The following is a 22,226-nucleotide window of genomic DNA, read 5'->3' on the forward strand; positions in this document are numbered from 1 at the left end:
CACGGAGACATATTATTGAAAAAATAAATATTTCTTCAATATATCTTCACTAGTGTTTACTTTATACTATATTGTAATGTGAACGATTCAGATTGACTTCAAAGTTCTGGTTCTTGGAAGTATGCGTGGTTGTGAAACGATTTGACCTATTTTCACAACATATCATTAGAATGCCAGGAAAATATTGTAAACCGAAATTCATTTAATTTTTATTTCATTGAAATTGGTCGAGCAGTTTCGGAGATATGGTTTTTGACCCATACGTGGGCGGAACCACACCCATTTATAATTTTTTATACCATTTTGAGTGCAGCTCTTCTAATCATCTTAATGAAATTTAAGGTTTCTGGTGGTTTTCCTTACTGAATTAAAGCATTTTTAGTAGTTTTCAACATAACTTTTGTATGGTAGGTGGGCGTGGTTATAATTCGATTTCTTCCATTTTTGGAATGTATAAGGTAGTACATAAAAGACTCTAGAGAGTTTGGTTGCTATATCTTTAGTAGTTTACGAGATATGTACAAAAAACTTTCTCAAAAAACTTACTTCCCAGTGCGATTTTTTGCACCAAATTTTACTTTTATAGCTTTATTTATGGCTAAGTTATGGCACTTTACGCCCTATTTTGTGGGCGTCGTAGTAGAACGATCGATTGCCCATCTTCGAAAACAGCCTTCTTATGGTGCCAAGGAATATGTGTACCAAGTTTCATCAAGATATCTCAATTTTTACTCAAGTTCGCTTTGACGGACAGACGGACGGAAAGACATCCGGATTTCAAATCTACTCGTCACCCTGATCACTCCATACCTAATCACTCCATACCTAACTCGATTAGTTTTAGATGTTACAAACAATCGTTAGGTGAACAAAACTATTTACTCTCTTAGCAACTTTGTTGCGAGAGTATAAAAATACCGTAAAGAATATTAATCAAATTATTTAATGGAAATTTTAAAATATTCGCTAGGCAAAAATCTACTGTTTAGAGCATTGAAATTTTCTTCTCGCTATATTGCAGATCAGTTCTATTGTCAAACACTTCATGTAGAAACAACAGTTACTCAGTTGTATTTGATAGGAGAGAGTATTTGAATTCCTTACTCAAGTGGTATGGTCTTTTCTTCTAAATTTTTTTCTATGCTTTGCTTGCTTTGCCTGTAGCAGAAAATAGTAGATTAGATGAGCTTGCCGATTTTCGTTTTCTAAAAGCTCACAGTTCGCGGCTTGTTTGTGAATTCTTGGCCAAAAACAGTATTGTAACGATGCTCCAGCCTCCATATTCGCCAGACATGGCTCCGTATGACTTTTCCTAACCTTAGGGCCGTTCTAGAACCTTAAAGGGCCATCGAGCTTCAGAAGTGATTCGTCGATTTTAGTAGCGCTGGCATAAGTGCATAATATTGAATGTGGACTATTTTGAAGGCGCCAACATTAGAGAAGATGTATGAATAAATATTTTTTTCAAAAACGTAAATTCGAGATATTTTTTTCAGCATATCCCGTAAACTATCTAACATACATACTTTGAATTACGCATATACTTTGAATTTTGTATGTGAAAATTTGTAGTCAAATGCCATAAAAACTGTTGCACTCACCTAAAAATTGCTGCTGCAATGCAGATGGAATTAGCCGAAAAGGCGGTTTTAACAACAGTTATGCATGCAAATTTTACTCCGAATTGCTGCTAATGACAAATTATATGAAAGCAAATACTTTATATACGAGCATATCTGCGTGTGGCGCACCATTGTTGCCCAGCGCATTTTGGGGTAATAAATTTCGTAATCCTTTGATCCGAAAGCGGCAGCCGCCACAACAAAGTCACAAACCCCGGTTTTGCGACAATGAAAATTTACGTTTTTCGAAAATTCTCAGCGCCACCATCATAGCAGCGCGTGCACAGTGGTGCAAATGCGCACAAATCCTCACTAAAACAACAACAGTCAAAATGTCTATGAGGCACTTGTGGACTAAGTTGCATGTGCTGAAACATTTCGCCAGCAATTAAAAGTCATTTGCATAACGCTCACTCCCCAAATCGCATTTCATTTACAATTGTAGATATGTATTTAGTTTTTTGGCTTTTGGAATGTTGAGCAATTTCGAAATTGCGCAAACACCAATTGAAATTGAGTTTCGTATGGAGTAGCAGCAGCGCAGAATTTGCATTGCCCTCGCTTTGTCGCCTAAATTGCTGCTACACAATTTTATTTTGCTTGCTGCATTTGTTGTTGCTGTGTCGGTATTAAGTGAAAATTCCACGATTTATTCTATGTAAAAACTTTTTAATGCCACCGACAGCCGACAGTCGGCTGAGTGGCAACAGCGCGCAGCAAGCCGACTAAAATGACGTCAACAAACCGGCTGGCAATATATGGGCATGGCAGTAGTGTGTGCGAGTGCCATTGATTGCCAACTGCCGCAGGTCTGTTCGTGTCACGACGTTTATGCCGTCGCGTCGTCGCTGCTGTTGGCAGGCACAAAAGGATTAATTAAATTAATTTCGCAATTGCATTTGTAATTCGTTGGACTTAATTTTACGCACCGTTTTGTCGCTCTGTGTACCGTTATGTGCACATATGAGCCGCTCTGTGCGCGTTTACCGTTACCGCCGTGTATTGCCGCTATTTTGCGCTATCTATTCAAATCAGCCATTTTGGAAATTTTCCAGCAATTTCGGCGCACCAATTTATTATTTTTTTTTTTTTTTGCGAAATGCTTCGCCAGCTTACCGCAGCATTGCACACTTACCCCGAGCGTTTTCATTTTCGCCGCGCGCGCCGCACTTGTAGCGAAATTTTCGAAAATTGCCCAAATTGTTCGCTATAAATTCTCATTTGGCAAATGCGTAATTAATTAATCGTTTTATGCGGTTTGTGCACGCGGCCGCAAAGATGCAACAGCTGCGGCATTTTGGTTGCTGCAGCAGCGGCAGTGCCAATTGTTGCAGCTGATAATTTATGCGTTTTTAAGCGTTGCCACCAAAAAATTTGGCTCAAATTGCTGCGCGACATTTTCATAGATCCACAAGGTGGCTCCATGGTATGGTGTGTGGTCGGCAGGTGTTCTTGCACAACGCTTTAATTTCGTTATCTTCAGATTTCCTCGGAACTTAAGAGCTTAATGGCGGCATATTGATCATCAGTTGTGATCTCGTGTATTCTTCATTTAATTAGCAGTGACAACAGTTATTCTTTTATATGTTGAAAAACGGCAAAAATTGTTATTTTTTTGGTAAAAAAATGTTATATAATATGTAATAAAAATAATAAATAGAACACCAATTAGCAGGATGGGAGTGGAAGAACTATTGAAAGCATTTTTGAATGGACCTCAGAATTTTATCAATATATATTAAGGGAGTTGTAATCTTTCAAATCTAGTTGTATATAATAACGTTTCTAGTGGCGTAAAATTACATAGGTACAGGGTGGTATATATCAAACCATTCAGAAGAAAAGGACAAGCTCAAATTCATTCACTCTCTATGCCTCTCAAATCTCTTGAGATTACGAATTAAACTCATTGTAGTGAATTTGGGAGAGTCAGAGTAGAAAATCGGTTGGCTCATGATGTATATAGAGCTATAATTTTATTAGGAAAGGTGAAAATTTGAAGAAAAAGACGGTCGTCCAGCTCGAATATAGTCTAGATAAAAAGTTGTGTTTCAAACTAGAATAATGATCAGTGGTGAGTTTCTATAAAATATAGATTTTAATCAGTTGTTAATAACTTCTCTAAAATATATAAGTGAAAATTTTATGAAAGGTTTTTTTGCTATTATTCTAAAATGCGGCGTATGAATTGCCTTATTTGCATTTTTTCTTTTCCTTTGAGATCAGTAAATAATTATATAATTTAATAATCAACAGCGATTGTAAAATAATAATGAAAATTGTATCCAAGTCAAACATATGAAAATGCAAACATTTCAACTCAAATTTGTCATCACCGGAATAAAGAGTCAAGCGCTGCACTAATTTCACATATTTGTGCGAGAGTGCCAGCGAAGCGATTGAAAATGCTGAACAAACTCACGCTTGTCGTGTTGACCTCTTTCCAACGTCATTTGAGACCAACTGCGATGCAAAGATCGCTTGGAACCACACAGAGAGCGCTACAGTGTCTACAAGACGCGGTCGCGGCAGTAGCACCACTGACGTAAAGTGAAAACTGAGCAGTTATTCAAACGAATGTATATACGTATGTATATGTACGTGTGTGTGTCAGCTATGATATTTAACTACCGAAAAATATATAGTACGAAGTTGTTGGAAAGCTACGCGATGGCGACCACAAAATATTATTAGAATATCACTCACACCTGACACCGCACCCATAATTTGTTAATCACGATTTTGTGGCGAGCAAACAGTGGCGGCGATTTAATGTGAACACACACGCACACACCGCATGATTTGTTGTTGTTGTACTATTTGTTGTACTATTTGTTGTGTATGTGTGTGTGTGCGTGTCTAAGCGCGAATGTAAACAGTGAGAGACGAAAAGCTTTTTTTCACCCACTTGCCCCTCTTCTTATTGGCGGCGCGCGTTTTTTCACGCCATCGCTCTGCCAACCGCCGATGGGCATTAGAAGCACTGCGCTTCACTATGGTGCGAAGGACTGCATAAGCACAAGTTTCAAGAATAAACCGCGAAAAGTCGCAAGACTCAATGAACTCACGACTTCGAACGCTGCTGGCGCAGTGGCGCGGGTTGGGGCTGCCATGCGAAACCGCAGCTCATGCGGCAAAGTTAAGCAAACTCACGAAATGTGTAGAAAGCTAAAGCAAAGCAGGATGTATGCGCATTCACGCCAATAAATCGATTTCCAGTGATTTGTGAAAGAAAATGTGACTTTAACTTTTCGGAAAATATGCTTTTAAGAGAAGTAAAATAATAATAACGGAAAAGATAACAAAAAAATAAAAACGGTTATAGAGTAAAATCATGATAAAATACAAATAAAAATTTAGAAAAACGAGTATCTTACTAAGCAATTAGGGTTGAATGAATTTGTATGGAACCAATAACTAATTTGTTACAAATAAAAAGGATGTAAGAAGTGCGATAAAGAAATATGAGGGAATGTGACCTTGAAGAACTGCATAATGCATACGTTTTCTTTCAAAATGAGCGGAAAAGAGTCGAGTCCACTGAAAAGCGGTCAAAATAATTCGGTTCAGAAAGCTCAAATGTGTCGCGACCTCTTTAAAAAACTTTCGAAACCAAATATACTCTCAACACTCTTATGGTTAACGCCGTAATACGGACGTGACGCGCTGAGAACACCCTCTTATAATATCAATAATTTGCTCGGGCAGACATTCTAAGGAGTAAATATCCGCGTCGCTTCGGGATTAATACAAGTACCTAACCTCATATCTATTCGGATAAATTTTAGGAATTAAAAATAACCTAACTGAATAACCTGGTGCACTAAGCATTCGAATCTAAACAAACTGACTAAACAGCACTTGGAATTGTTTTTGCTTTTGTTTTTGTATGCCAACTAATGATTATTTGAATGAACACAGTGTGTTTAATAACATAACAAAAGTATTGCAAAACTTCGCACACTCGCACACATTTACATACACACACACACACACACTTAATGTGAATAAATCCATTTAAACGCGAATTGCACGCCAATAAGCTTTCGGAATTTTCGGTTGCATTCGCAACACAATTCAACAAAATAAATTTTTTATTGATTATTTACGCTCAATATTTGCCTGCAGTTTTACATTAAATGACACATTGTTGTTGTTGTTGTTGTTGTTTTCGCAGCAATATTACAAAAATGTGTATGGGTTTTGCGCGCTAAGCGTTGAGTGATGAGCGATGAGTTTTCCGGTTTGCGAATGCCGGGAGCGCGTCGCTGCTTTGCAACTGCAGCTAAATATTGTCTCAGTATCGAGGAATGCACGCGAAGATGACAGCACGAAAGCGGTTTCTGTAGACGCGGCGGAGCGGCGACGCTAATGAACAGTAGCCGGACTGGTTGTTGGTGTAAAAATTAGCACTTCACTGGCAACTCCAATTCACGCATCATTTTATGATGCCACTATATGATTTCGTTCGGCCCGGTGCGGTGTGGAGCATTCAGTCAGCGTGCCAGCGGTGAGTGGTCGCCCTGAAGCAGAGACGGGGCTGCTGCTGATGGATCATGACGCCAAGACTTGCGACATATCCATGTCTCTAGGTGCATGCGCATAAATAAAGTCGAGGTGTCACTTGAAGTTAATGACCATAATGCTGATATCGATGACACAAAATGATGCTGTGACCTCGGCACTCACGTTTTTATGTGTTTCGAGTATCTTAGGAAGTCGTCTATCTTATCTTATTCTGACTAATTTTGTAGTATAAGTGGGCAGTATCCGCTAAACAGTATCCGCTAGCTTAATCTAATAACATCCTTATTATTACATTTATTGAACTGAATTCAACTTGCTTCACAATCTACGAAATCTCTTTCGAAACAGAGAAAGACCCAGACTTTGAACGTTTTGCTCAATATGTATACATATATATACAAATACGTATACTTATGTACATGTGTCTTATATATATGTAAACAACTTTTTTAAGCCAAAAATTCAATACAGCAGCTTCAAAAGCTACCGAAATTTTAACAAGTTAATTTAAAGACAATAAAAATCATTGATTTTAAGACTTCACAGTACTTAACACGTTTTCATTTTATGGCACCTGGAAAGTCAAAATCGAAGTCAAAGGCCACAATGCCGACACGCATGTGAAATTAAGGATGATAAAAGGTTTGGAGAAACAACAAAAGAAGAAATCGAAAGCAACAGATTTTTTAAAAGAGAAAAAAATTCTCAAATTTTTTCAAAATTAATTAAAAAATGAAATAAATTTAAAAAAATGTTAAAATAAAAGAACAAAGGAAAAGCAAAATCAAAAAGAAAAATAATTTAATTATTATAAAACCACAAAAAAACTGTTAATTAAAAATAATTTTTTTGAATAAAAAAACATTTTCAAATTCAATATTAATTTAAAAGAATATTTTATTCTTATACGCATTACAAAAATTTTAATATAAAATTTAAAATCAAAATCATCTAATATAATATTAATATGAAATTATCCAGATACTCTGCAATAAACATACAATATTTCATTGAGTTCACTATAAAAGAATACATATGTACATATGCGTGTGTATGTGCATGCTTGAATATTGTTTATGCGCATTTATGCTTTTAGGTGCAACTTTTTACTGACGTCAATATTGACTTTTTCTACACGTCTTACGAGTTCGTCATGTATTTGTGCTTACTACACTCACACACGCGCTTATACAAATTCCTTTAGTCCGACTTAATTCAAATACATTACGCTCGTGTCTTCAACGGAAATCGCACAATTTACTATTCTTCCACCTCCACAGCAAAGTCAACATGGATGCGAGTGCGAGAGACTATTCAAAGAGTACATACATAGTTTGTCCGGCGAGCGCCTTGGAGGATATCATCGATAGCCCTTTGATTCATTTGTCATGTAGCAACGGGAAACATAGCAAAAAAAGTACAGTATGCAACAAAACAAAAAACTCAAATGGAATAATGAATTTTGAAGATTAACAGAGTGGGAACTGACACAATATTAAGAATTTATATTCTTCATCGATTCGAGTAGGTCGTCTCAGGCAATTCTTCAACTGAAAAGTGTGTTTCGAAACCGACCTATTAGTTTTATTGCCTTGTGATTCAAGACGAGTATAACCATTAGTTTGGTATACTCAGTGAATAATTGAGGTTCCACCAAATTTTGCATGGGTAACAAGTTTCGTGAAAAATCAGTGAGACGTTGTAAGATCTTCCTCGTTGGAGAAGTCTTAGCTTTTGACAAAATACTTAGAGATTGTCTCTTTGTCTTTGTCTGCTCACATTTTTTGCTGAGCAACTTATAGACTTTGACCTCATGGAAATATCTGACCACGAAATGAGAACCCATCAAATATTAAATCGAAAATATCGGAAAGTAATGTGTCAGTCAAATTGTAGGGTTAAATTTGAAAGATATGCCATCAAAAACCAAATCTTCTTAGCGTGCGCTTTCTTTTGAAGAATAATGTTTCTGTAGTTCGTTGTGCACGACTTGCACACCATTACCGGGCAATGCCTGTCGAAGAGACTTATGTACCTCGTCGAAACAGTTATGGTTCGAAAAGACAAGACTTGACTTGACTTGACGCTGCCGAGGCGCTCGCACTTACGTGAGTTCGCATCTACCAGCGATTTGTAAATGTTTGACTTGGCCACGTTCGACTGCACCGAATGGCTTCAGATGCCAAAAATATCTGTATTTATGTCGGTACACAAGTCACAGAAAAGAGTTGAGCCTAGGCTCACTAAGCGATCAGCGAGTGTTGGAAATAGTTTCGATACAAACAAAATAAATATTTGCTGTTGCCCGCCGCTGCCTGGCTGACCGGGCTGACTTGACGAGCGGGCGTGCAGTGCTTCGTAGCTCTTGCCATTCACGGTGTTGATGGCGTGATTTCATCATGTTTTTGTTGCTATTGTGAAACAGTATACACACTCACTCATAGACATATATGACTTCGATGGCTGTTTGTGTGTGTGTGTTTGCTCAAGCGATGGGATTGGATCGCCTCACATGTACGTGTTAAAAAATCCCAACTCTTCGCAAGACACGGAACCACTTTGACGCTGCTGGTGGCGTGGCTGATTTTATATCCGCACCGCGAGTCATGTTGCTTGGTGTGTGTGTGTGTGTGGTGTAGTTGCTCCCGTTGATTCTTTAACGTTATTATTGAATATTGCTGTTTTTGTTGTTGTACATTTTAGTTACTCTCGCTGTTGTTGTTACTAATTGCGCTGGCGTTATTCGCTATACACAGCTACACACCTTTGTTGTTGTTGTTATTGTTTTTGCTGCTATTGTAGTTGTTGTTGTTGTGTTGCGACTTGCTACCTTTTGCGCCTCTGTTTACCCACTTTTTCTCCGTTTTTGCTTCATTTTTTTCCAACGTTGTCATCGCTGTTTGTTACTTGTTTATACCAATTTGTATGTTGTTGCTTCTTCTTTTGTTTGTTGCTGTGCCTCCTCCATCATCGTCATTACCAGCGCCATCATCACGCCGAAGCAGCAGCAGCCTCAGCTCCATGGAAACAATGAGCAACGTTGATGGGGTTAGGCATTTGCCGCGCTGCTGCCTTTTGCGCCCTTACATCTATGTGCGTGCGCGTGTGTGTGACTAGTCAGTTCGCCAGCCGTCCGCCCTTTTCCGTCAGCCATCTCAGCTGGTGGCGAGCGCCTCCGTTCGGCTGTGTCGCTTGTCAGTCTTCACCTGCCGCCTGTCGGCCTTTCCAACTTCATTCAATTCTGTCATGCACATCTTCCTTGCGCATTGTTGTAACGTTTACATGTGTGTGTTTGTGCGATTTTACACATACACAGCGACGCGTACAAACAAAAACAAAAAATAAAAAAAGTGCTTGTAAAGTTGTTAGCGTTTTTTCAGTTGCTGCGCCGCTACTGCTGCCAACTACTTACGGCTGCTGTCGTGTCCGTCTGTCAGCTCACTAAAGTCGCCGTTGTTTGTGTGTGAATTCACTTTGGCATTTCGTTTGTTCATTCGCTCGTTTCGTTTAGTTTCGTTTGTTACTGTTTTTGGCATCTTTTGAATGACAGGTTGTTGAAAAATTCAATTTACTTGATCGGCTCAGTGTTGCGCGATACGCGTTAGTGGCGGTGTTACTTCAACGGATTTCTCGTCTTCTGTGTCATTACACACGCACAACAGCAACAACAAAAACAAAAGTGAAATAGTGGTGGCTGATTGTGGTATGTGTGTGTGTGCCTGAGGCGCATGGCAATTGCAATAAGCCGATTTTAGTGATCGCTCGGTGTAATTTTCGTCTATTATATTCGGAGTCTATAAAAATATTTACAACAACAAAAAATACAAAAACAAAAATTGTTGCTAATACTTTCGTGTGTCAATCATCGGCAAATATATGCAAATCCAATTAACTATCGCCTATTAAATGCATGAGTTAATATCCGATTAATCGCTAATGAGCTGCGACTACATACAAAACTAGCTAAAAAATAAGTATAAAATACAAAAACCAAAAATTCCAAAATAGAAACAAAAACAAAAAATATTAGTGTCTTTCGTCGAAATATAAAAAAAATTGTTGAACAATTTAAGATTTAACAAAATTCCTCACAATAATTGTGTTGTTGCTTGCATATTTATCTTAAGGTTTGTTATTTCTAGTGATACGAATTAAATAATCTTTTGCTAAATTTTTAGAATACTAACCATTTTGTTGGTTGCTCTCTTGCATTTTAAGAACTTAATGATAGATGCACAAAGAGCTTTTCAAAGCTTTTCGAATTGTGAAGTGCTTAAAGCTAAATGTCTCCCGAAAGCTGCAAGAGGTATAGGAACTACTAAATTCCAGACCTTAGTAATCTCTGTGTGCATAGATACATTCTATAGAAGTGAATTTTTATTTTTGAGAAAAAAGGCATTTCATAGGAGAATGATAACTGTAACTATGCGAGTGATTTTTTGCTCAACTTTGATCTTGACGTCTAATCGAAACAATAGTCAAAAATAAAATACTAATGGTTTGAACCTTGTGGTCTGACTGTTGTGTCTTCGAACACTTTGAACAACTTTCAAACAACGATTCAGTGGACAACCCATTGGACCCATGTTTCATGTACGGTCACTCAATAGAAAATCACGAATTGTCGATGATTGATGTTGTTACTGTCTATTGTGGGCTTCCTGAACAGAACTCGGCACTTAACCGGCACAGATACGGAACATACGGGGACAGATTTGTCGTAACACTTACGAAGACATTTCGTTTCGGTGTTTCTTTCCTTCGGGAAACAATGTTTTATCAGAATACGAACTTTACATTGTATTAAATGGCATGTTATCAATTTCATTTGAGGTTATTACCTTACGCTATTGTAACTATAGATATTTTTTTATTTGTGGCGATCTATCGGCCAGGGTGATGGCTTTTCAGGCCATATAGCCGACTGCTCTGCAGCCTTGATCTCAAATTTTGAATGATCACATAGCAGGTGATTCGTGAAATGCTTCGTATTATTGAACAAAATTGAATATAGTGCTAAAGAGACAGGACACTTAAAGGATGTTGATAATTTTTCCTTTTAAAATCTCCCTTAAGGAAGGAGTGCAATTGCTGCTTCTATAGGTCTCGTCACTTAATACAGGTTACAAACTAACTTATCGGAGAATTTTAGCAGAATTAAGATATTCAAGAATATTTAATTCCTAATCTTAGAATAATAAATTAGGTTTTTAGTATAAGCTTTCCAGTTGAATCTAGGTCTTATAAACTAAGCTTATCTTATTAAAACATTATATCAGTAAGAGCTTATATCCGAATAAGAGTATTGAAGTAATCAAATGAAACTAATAATCGTTATCTCTTTCCCTCCGCAGGTCCCAAAGATTGTGATCTACCCAAAGCCGCAATCACGGCACTGCACGCCGGCGTCAATAGTTTCGGCCAATTGCCGCCGAACGCACAAAATCCGGCCGACGCGGTGCTGAACGGTGGCGGCGGCATTGGCGGCGGGGCACGGTTGCATGTCTCTGGCGGCCTATGCGACACGCCCAATCCGCATCATAATAACAACAACAACAACAATACCAATAACAACAACATGCAACAACAGGACCAGGTGAGCATGCAACAAGAAATGAAATGCCAGCCACAGCGATGCCGGCGGGCGAACGCAACACAAAAACAATGAAAATGAAAATTAAAAAAAAAAATTAAACAAAAAATTAAAAAAATAATCAAATTGATTCTTGTGCATTTCATAGAGCTCGTGCAAACGTTTTTTTCTCAATGCATACATACATATTTACACCTAATTGAATGTTTGTTAATTCATATTCTCGATGTTTTTTCTTTTCTTTCTTTGCATTTCCTTCTTGCTGTTGCATAACCAAATCGGGCATTACTGAATTAATTTCGAATCGAATTTCATTTATGCCTTTGCCAAACCATGCCATATACATATATACATACATATGTATATCGTTGCATATGTATGTGTGTGTGTGTTGTGTTATGCGTATGTATTGTGTTTATTAATTGGTAAATGAATGCGAAATGCGAATTGCGCGCACAAACAAATCTGAATTCATTCATTCAAACAAACCGAAAATTTATCGAAAAAAATTGAAAAAGTAAGTGTATTTCTCTTCCATATTTGTAGTTGTACTCCTATGAATTGTTGTATGATTTATGTTTACCGTTATTTATGTATGATAATATATTGTTGTATTTGTGTATGTAAAAAATATATATATATATGGTTAAACTAGTTTAATACGTTAGTAAGCGGTATGTGAAAGGTTCCCTCAAAGTATATTTTTTTTTATTTAGAGGAATATATCTTTCGATTTTCCGATTCATTGAACACAATTGAATTATTTATGAAGGCAGAATGCACAAATATAAATTATATTATTCTATAAGGTTAATAAATATTTTAAATCTATAAGGTTAAGGTCCATATGTTTATGCTCCATAGGATTAAGGACCACAAGGTTAACGTCTAAAAGGTAGTTAAAAACTTAGTTGGGCTGAGAGTATGAGTTTGGAATCACTTTTTTAATAATTTCAAAAGCAATCCTTGAGAATTTAAGTTAAGATGACATTGATCCTTCCAAGTGCATCCATTATTAGATTGTTCTTCGTCTTCTTCTAAATTATTTTTATATTTATTGAGCCCCTACGGAACAAATCTGCTTGTAAAGTAGATCCTTATGTAAAGCAGTTGGTTCGTGTTAAACTTTCGAGATTAGGAAGATAATTTCATGTTGATGCGACTGAAAGAAGAGAGTATTTCCATCGAAGCCCAACGAATGAAAACTTATCCTACATTTTTGAAAATCCAATGGTTATCCAATTCATAGATCTGACCAACTAAAAAACATATCTGGATGTAATACGGAAATAACTGACGCCAAGTCATCAAAGGTTTTCTAAGCCACACTCACATCCGGTCTTTCTTGACATTTAGATTTATAGGGATGATTAAAAGTAGAAGAAAGAATATAGATCGATCTTTAGATAAAATATTTTTACTTTTGTTTTTTTACTGTTTTAGCTCAGTAGTGGTACTTATTTATTAGTTACTATTATTTATTGTGATATTCTCAAGTAATATCGCTCAAGTTGCAAATGGCTTACGTTCAACAGCGTTTCTATCTCTTGCAGAATGCGGACAAAAACAACAAGCAGAAGCGACATCGCACACGCTTCACGCCCGCCCAACTGAATGAGCTGGAGCGCTGCTTCTCGAAAACGCACTATCCGGACATTTTCATGCGCGAAGAGATTGCGATGCGCATCGGACTGACCGAGTCGAGAGTGCAGGTAAGTGCATCAAAAACCATACGGCAAAAGCAAATATACATACATTCATGGTACATATCTAATTTGAATTGAAGCTTGTTGGCGTGCGTGTGAAACACCACTGACCGTTATATTGCCGCCATTTGCAATCAAAATTGACAGCGTTGCATTTTCAAAATGTTGCGGTTTCGAGTGCACAAATGTCGAAGTTGATTGCGGTTGTAGGCAATGGTAGCCACATCGTACATGTCTAAATACGATATATACTATATACATATATATATTTGTCGATTTGGAATAGTTAATAGTTGTCAGCCGCGGCTGTGTTAGGTTGTTGTTGTTGTTGCTGCTAATGTTCGTTACCGTTATTTGTCTGGTTTTGATTTTTAGGTCTGCTTTGCTCTGCTCGCTGAGTGCTGACTTAGACGGGTCATCTGCGTGCAACAACAATTTGCCGATATTTTGTTGATTTCGATTGGTTGGTGCGGTTTTCGGCAACCATGTTCGACATGTTCAACATGACATGACATTTCGTAGTTGTTCAATATGTTAGTTGGTTATGTCCGATTTGTTGCATTAGGCCGCAAATTTGTTCTAAAATTTTATTGTGGCCTGAGTGAAAAGTGTGGTGATTGCTCTTTCCATTGTTTTTGTAGTCAGGGATTTGATGAGACTCTGGTAAGAAGAATCTTAGTAACGGTACTGTTATAAAGCTAGAACTAACGATTTCTTGGTAAGAGAGTTTTTTGTGAGTGCTCAAAATATTAATATTTTAAAAAATAAATTTTTTGGGTATCGAGTTTTGAATAAAGCATGTATTTCGCTACCATAACCGTTACAGCTGAAGAACACTATTTCTATATGTTTTTAGTACTTTTCCATTCTTCGCACCCAAAACACATTTTGTCTTGAAATTTAAATTTCCTGCTGCATCTTCCTTTCGCTCTTCTCCTGTTAAAGACGCCGTCGTTGTATGCTTTACAGCAGTGCAGTAAAGTTAAATTTGTGTCGGCCTGGCTTAAAAGCTGCTCGCTGCCACACACATATTTTTCGATGTTTTTATAGAAAAAGGAAGATATTGCAGCAAGCAAAAAGTAGACAAAAACAACAAATACACACAAGCACATGTCGACGCCTGGCTCACTTAATGGCCGACTGCTGCTCATTCGTGTGCTGGCAGCACATATCAGAAGTTACGATGGGTCCGACAGGCACTTTTGCTATTTCAATGCAGTTTTTCGTGACTTTCACAAAACACAAACACACACGAAAAACTGGGAACACACTGAAGCTTCTAGCTCGCAGCGCAAAGGAAGGAAGTGTGAACGAAAACATTATCCTTGGTAGTGGCGCCGCCGGTGTGTTAAGGCGTCAAGGGTGGGTTGATGTGTTTTGGTTTTATTGTTGTTTTTTTTTTTGTACTCGTTGTTTATGCGACAATCGAATTTACTGCTTCATTAAATTTTGTGCTTCCGGCCAACGCACGTTAACTCGGCAATGCTGTGGTTGTGTCTCTCGTGTGTGTGTGTGTGTGAAGCGTGCCTTCGGCAACATTTTAATCCGACAAAGCATATTAATGGGTCGAGAAAAGAAGCTGCCGTTTGCAGACAAACACATATACTCACACACATACCCCCATTCCTGCATGCGTGAGTAGTTAGCCAGCGTGCGACACTTTGTGGCAAAACTTTCCTTTCAAATCCAGTTAAATAGCTGTTATTGTTATGTTGTTGTTGTTGTTGCGTGTTTTAGCTTTAGCATCACTTACGCCTCAGTGAGAAGCGAGAACGCAGCGGCCTACGAACTTCAGCAAACAGGTGGCTAATTGTGTCTTATCTCGCCTAAAACTATGCTAAACTAAACAGCCCATAAAACAATTAAGCGGGCACCCCCTACGGCGCTTCCGGACCGCTGTCTACTCAATCCGTGTGATCGTGCATAAATTTGGTTGAGATTTTATTGCGAAACGCTTGATTTACATATGCGAAATGCGAGCTGACACACCGCGTGTAGTCTAGCTCAAGATGCACGAACTCCAAGCGTCTTTTTTGGCCGCCAAACACATTGATATACTTTTTTCTGGACTCTGTCTTGGTGCTGTCGTGTGATAAATTGTTTTAATAATTGTAAATCAGTGTTTGGCGGCCGCCAAGGGGAGGGGGTGTGTGGAAGAGTTGGGCGGGCAGCTAAAGCGGTGAATGACACTTCGCCAAATCGGCTGGGTTGTTGGTGTTAATGCGCGCACCCCGGTATGAAGCCCTCTGCTACGCATAGCTGTCGGACTTTGCTGCCGTCGCTTGGCCGGGGTGTGCGCGGGGCATTCGTGTAGCGCTATTGTCTTCGTCGTGTAACAAAATATGTTTGATTTTAGGCTTACAATGTCAGATTGTCGGATTTATTTTGGACTTTACCCGCATGCTGGCAGCCAGCGTGGCCAGTGCAGTGCACAAAGTGTGAGAACAAATGGAAATAAGGGATGGTGGGGGCGGTTGGAAGAGGCGATGCAGTGTGTAGGCTTATTGCTGTGTTGTTAATAAAATTAGCATATAAATTAACTTTGCCAGCGTGCAGGCAGGCTATCAATGACATTCTGTCCTTGTTGTTGTTGTTGCTGTTCATATTATTATTGCTATATTTGTTGTAATTTTATTGTCATTGTGGCCAATTTTTCATGTTGTATGGCATTAGTTGCCGCTGTTGTTGTTGTAGGTTTATATTCATTGATGTGGCATTTGGCAGGATATTATCGGCAGCTATGATTACAAAATGATTAACACATTTTACGTGTTAAGCCCTGACGCAATTTAGTTATTTTGATTTTTGATTTTTTGTTTTTGTTTTTTTTTTTTTTTTCATTCTCTTTTGCTCGATGCGAAAGGGTGCGTTGTGCGTCATACCTCATTGTGTGTATGTGTTGTCTCACATGCTTAATATGCATACACATGTACGGTCCTAAATCAATCGGCGTGGATTTGTAGCTAATGATGGGATAAAGACAGGATATTAAGGTAGAGCTTCGTGTGGAACATCTTAGCCGAAAATGAAGTTCGTGCGCAGCACACGCTGAATAATAATTCCAGAAAAGTATTTCAACACATGTGTCTATATACAGACATATGTATATATATATATATACATATATGAATATGTATGAGAGTACTAGGCTATACATCTTTTTTGTGTAAGCACCCTTGCATAATCTATCGAATATATTCGCATTCCTTTACATTTATTTTGTGAACTTTTTTGCGAATTTTATATGAATTTATTTACAGGATTTGCCTTTTATGAGCTTTCGAGTGTACTCTGTAGTTTGGGACTCGCTCGTTGGTTTTGTTATGGAATTGATAAAGAGATATTAACAACCATTTTTTATTGACTTCAAAAATTTGTTCACACTCAGCGGTCATTCGAGTATTTTCTTTCGATAATTGTTCTATTAGAATATCTATTAGATTATCTTGAAAAAAAAAAAGTGTCGCTACTTGAGAAGAAGGCGTGTTTTTAGTCTCATTTTATAATATTTCGCGTAAGTCTAGCGTACGCTAGGTTCTATGTCAGAATCGTGAGAACTTGATTTCACTTGAACAACAGAAGATCAGTATTTAACGATATTAGCAAGTATAAATTATTATTATTTATTTTTTCAAAAAAGCTGTAAGCACGATGCACTGTTGGAAGTGTAAACGAGTGAGTTTACAAGCCAACTACCCCGTGATGTGTATTGGTTTCCTTAAGGTGTCGCAAGAAAAAAATTTTGGCGCATATCACCATTCGAGTATATTTCTAGAATCGAAAAACTATATATCTAGCGATCTATGACATAAAGAATACCCAAACATCAACAAAACAACTAGGTCATGTTCAAATCGTGTTCAACATTGTAGTTTATACTATTGAATAAGACAATTTTATGGCTCCAGCACTGTGTGTGTCGCAAATTTTACATTTAAATCTGCATTATATTTCCCCCTTTTCGCTTCCCGCTATTTACATACGTCTGTGTACAAATTTTGTGGCTACGGCACGTGGAACTTATTGAATCGCTGTTGATCCATTACAGCTCGAGCGGCGTTCCAGCATCTGGCGGCACAGCTGGGCGCCGAGCAGAGCAAACACCCACCACACATTGCCAAATTGACTTATCATCATTTTCAGAATTGCAACTTTAACGCCCGAACGCGCAGCGAGATTGCTGGCCGACGCTGAGTCGCATCGCCGGAGACTGTTGTGCCATTGTGTGGTTGTTTAACATTTATTGGTTTGTTTATTAAGCACACACAAACACATAAACACACTCATTTGCTATATATTTGTTGTTTTCGTTGTTGTTACAAGGTTAGCACGTGTCTTAAACAACCGACGGGACAATGAATTTTTCGTGATTAATTCACCGACGACGGCAAGCGTTGTGCAATTTTTTTTTTCGTCTGCCGTTCGGCTGCGCCTTGCGCTTTCGGCTGCGCCTTGCGCTTTCGGCCTCGCGTTTGAATAATAAAATTACAAAATTGTTTTTGTTTTGTTTTTGCAGTATCGTTACGGGTGTGTATGTGTGCGTGTGCGTGAGTTGCACATTGCATGTGAATAATTGGTTTTGGGTGTGTTGCAACATGTTTGCTCGTTGTTTGGAGTAGGTGTGAAATTTATAGGAATAAATCGGTTAATTTTTGTGTGTATATAGATATTTACTTCGGCTATTGTAGGTTAGAGTGACCGGGCATATTATGTTATATGTATGTAATAAGTCTATCTTAAGCTGATGGGTGTGTGCTGTAACTCACTCTCTTTGGCTATATGGAGGGGAATTCCCATTAATTTGCTTATCTGCAAATCATATTTATTTGAGAAGTCTAACACTTGCGAAAATAAAATCGATAGCCGATGTGTACAAAAACCTTAATAAGAGGCGGACCACGCCCACGCCAAATTTTGCTTTCATAACTTTATTTATGATTATGTTATAGCACTTCGTAGCATTTCGACTGAACAAAAATAGTGCGACATTTAAAAATCCTCTAAAATTGTTTAAAATTTTACCCTGTTCAGATATGCATCTATGTATGTATGATAAGTTGTAATATCATATACCTTCAATTAATTCGAATATTTACTCTGTTAAAATAACAAAATGTTGATGGTACACAAAAATACATACGAACAGCTTAAAAATCTCTTAGTAACAAAGAAAAAAAAAAAAGAAAACTCAAAACACACTCTCACGTCAAATATTCATAAATATGGCAAATAAGAAAACATTATCTTTTATGTTGTTTCCAATGGCTTTTCATTTAAAATTAAATTAAAATACGATGTCATGGATATGCGGCACTTCATGCCACAGCACAGTACTGGGCGCCACCACTTGCCAACGCATATCCACGTTCAGAGCAAAAAGCGTAAGCACAAAGCATTCTTAAAAGAAAAAACAATAACAACAACCAACTAAACAACCACTCGACTCATCCCTACTAGACCGGGACAAATACACACACACACACGAACGCATACCAATATCCATGGCATTTGGCTTTGTGCTGCCAACTGAATGTCTCACAGCGTTATTGCTGCCCACATTTCAAGTTGAATATTCAAAGCAAATTGCAGCCAAACAAAAGAAACATCTAATGAATGAATATTTCGAAAATGTGAAATTGGAAAAGCGAAAAATTGCGAGTTGAAAACGCGCTGCATATTGTTGCTCTTATTGGAAATAGCTGAAAATGGTGCGCGCTGGAAAATGCTGGCACTCTGCCGCAAATGGGGCGGTGAAGGGGCGTACGTCAATGCCAACCGAATGGCTGCTGCTTAATGGGTAGTGAACATACACACATATTTAGCGACTAATATTCAAGCACATTTTGTTTGTGTAAAAAAAAATTAAGCAGAGATGAGCGGAGCGCATAAAAATAACATATTTCATCTTTATGCCCCACTCACGCAGTCTGGCAATAGCTATTTCGAACACACAACCACACGCTTTGAGTGGACGTTCTTTTTTTGCCTCGAAAGCGACATTTTGATTAAATTTTATATGAGCTGCTTTGCTGACTTTGTTTTAGCGAAGTTTTGCAGAAGTGCAGATCGAAAAAGGTGAATTGAAGATGGCAAGCGTTGGCCATATTTAAACTTCATGAGATAGCATTCCGTTTTAATGGTTGGCTATGTTGTGAAGTGGTGTGTGGAGTGGGCAGATTAGGTATCTCAGCAGCGGATTTGAAGCTCTTTTAAAATGTATTAAAAATATGTCCACCCACATGCTCTTCTTTAACAATAAATTATCTTAATTTATGATTATTTTTCGGCATCCAAAGAAATATTCCATTAATTCCTAAATAGACTTGTGGTTGCTGTTGGAAACTTGACTCGCAAAAAAATAGAAAACATTGCGGAATAACGAAATAAAAAAGTTCTGAAACCACGACCTTTGATTAAAATGATTTACAATCCGTAGCGCTGGAGCAGAAATCTTTGATTACATTAAAACGACTACTAAACTCTGTTGATGTAAAATTTAATTACATAACTTGAACGTCTTGCAGTTCCAATAAAAGAGCGATTCTACCACTTCAACATTAGGCCTCCTCCACTCAATGAGCGGCTGAGCGGTGGCGACTGAGCGGCGATTTTGAGCGCCATGTGACTTTTTAATGAGCGCTATTTCTGAGCGGTTCATTGTTAAAATATCGTTGTCAAGGGCAGTCTATTTAATGTTTTCAAGTGAAAATCGCATTTATATTTGTTAAAATTTTAATCTAAAAAAAAGATTTAGTACTCTTCCTATAAATTGAGAAAGAAAATATTATGGTGAATTTAACCATTTATATAAACGCAATTTAGCAAACAGATTTTGGTGTTACTGTCGATTGTTTGTTAAACCTTTGATTTGTTGTTACAAAAAAAGGAAACCGGATTGACAAAACAAAGAAAAGAAAGTTTTATTTACTTTTCGCTCAGCCGCTGAGGTCTTGTATGTGCATGTGATTGGCGTTCAACCGTCTCTTTCCTTCGCTGTTCGGCGCCAGTTGGAGATTCCAAGTGTAACCAGGTCGCTCTCCACCTGGTCCCTCCAACGGAGTGTAGGCCTTCCCCTTCCTCGTCTTCCTCCGACGGGTACTGCATCGAACACTTTCAGGGCTGGAGTGTTTTCGTCCATTCGGACAACATGACCTAGCCAGCGTAGCCGCTGTCTTTTTATTCGCTGAATTATGTCAATATCGTCGTATAACTCGTACAGCTCATCGTTCCATCGTATGCGGTATTCGCCGTTCCTCTCGAAAACTCCTAGTGTCGTCTCATCTGATGTTGACATCGTCGAAGCTTCTGCACCATAAAGCAGTACGGGAATGATAAGCGACTTGTAGAGTTTGATTTTGGTTCGTCGAAAGAGGACTTTACTGATCAATTGCCTACTCAGTCCAAAGTAGCACCTGCTGAGGCCTTAGAATTTGAAATTTAGTCAGAGTATTGTCTCATTGAAAACCACACGTCTTCAAAAAAAGCAAGCATTGTATGTTATATTTACCGAAGATGAATCGGCCGCAATATAATTGATACTCGGGGACCACAAGGAAAACAACAAGATATTCAATCTCTAGATACTTTCAGACCATATACCATATACATATATAAATAGCTATAAGAGCTCTCTCCGGACAAAAATATTCGTTGCTGGTGAACTGCTAATACAGTCAAAAGTCAAATCTAATCTAAGATCTACAAATTATTTAACGTAGAAAACACTTAATCTGCATGGAAATTGTTAAAGATAAATTCGTGAAGCCTTTGTAAGGCAAATCTCTGACGTTCTCGCATCAACGATGAACACAAAACGGTACAAAAGCACACAAATGTCATTTGAGAATATTAAAGGACATAAAGAAAATCTCGCACGCATTCGCTTTATGGCAAATGAAGCAATTTTCACAGCTATTCCGGTGATACGGTGAATTTCATTGAATTGTCTATGGCCGATGCTGCGGTTGCGACAAGCTGTCGGGTGTTTCGATGGGGGGGGGGGGCAACATGATTTTCAAAGATAAAAGTAAGTGAGTAGGAGAGCAATGAAATTCATAAAAATGCGATACTTTTACAAAGCAAGCGCAGCAGGAAAATAAGAAAATATGAATTGCAAACTCGAATTATATGCCAAAGAGCAGTTGTAAGCAAACAAACTAAATTGGAAATGCCAACTACTTTCCAGTTGTGCTTTCACAACGAATGCACTTTCCCGTGCAGTTGTACAACTTGTGCGGTAGCTCTGTGAGTTCACTGGAAATTCACGAGTGTGAAGCTTCGTTGGCATATGTTGTTGTCCACCCCCCGCAACACGCCCCGCACACAGCGTTGGAGCAGCAGTACGGCAGTGCGCATGCGTTCTGTTGGCTGTTTTTCTTTGGCTCTCTGATGTCGCTTGGGATTTGCTGTTGCATCCGCCACCGACACACCTGCTTTTAAGGGTTGCTACCATTGTGCACTGTGCCATTGTGAATGGTTCGGCAGGTGAAATTCTGCCAACATTCCATACAGCGGCATCCTCCAAGCCATGAAATATTTGTGTGCCTCAAAAAAAAAAGGAGAGAAGACGTCAGCGCACTTCCGGTTGCCACTGACAATCACTGCTTTGGGATTTTGATTTGAAATTCCTGAAACAATTGACGACTACAATAAAAACAATAGCAAAAGCGACAGAGTGTCAGAATAACAGCCTCGAGCGTCATATGTACACTTGTGTGTTAGTTTATGCAGGAACTCACACACATACACCCATCCACTTATACATATATGTGGTACATA

At 38.2% G+C, this 22,226-nt stretch overlaps 1 protein-coding gene across 8 annotated transcripts in view; it reads left to right on the forward strand.

Moving 5' to 3' along the window:
- The window catches only part of LOC105221479 (homeobox protein orthopedia), a 43,491-nt gene that overhangs the window by 5,521 nt on the left and 15,744 nt on the right, over positions 1-22,226 (forward strand). For 2 of the 8 annotated variants that reach the window (XM_054233732.1, XM_054233729.1), the window contains exons 3-4: positions 11,504-11,745; positions 13,278-13,454. In XM_054233732.1, the coding sequence (XP_054089707.1) occupies positions 11,504-11,745; positions 13,278-13,454 (419 nt within the window). The other 6 variants (XM_054233733.1, XM_054233730.1, XM_054233734.1 and 3 more) reach the window with 4 other exon arrangements.

This window comes from Zeugodacus cucurbitae, chromosome 6 (genome assembly GCF_028554725.1).
Source record: "Zeugodacus cucurbitae isolate PBARC_wt_2022May chromosome 6, idZeuCucr1.2, whole genome shotgun sequence".
NCBI classification, from domain to species: Eukaryota; Metazoa; Arthropoda; class Insecta; order Diptera; family Tephritidae; genus Zeugodacus; species Zeugodacus cucurbitae.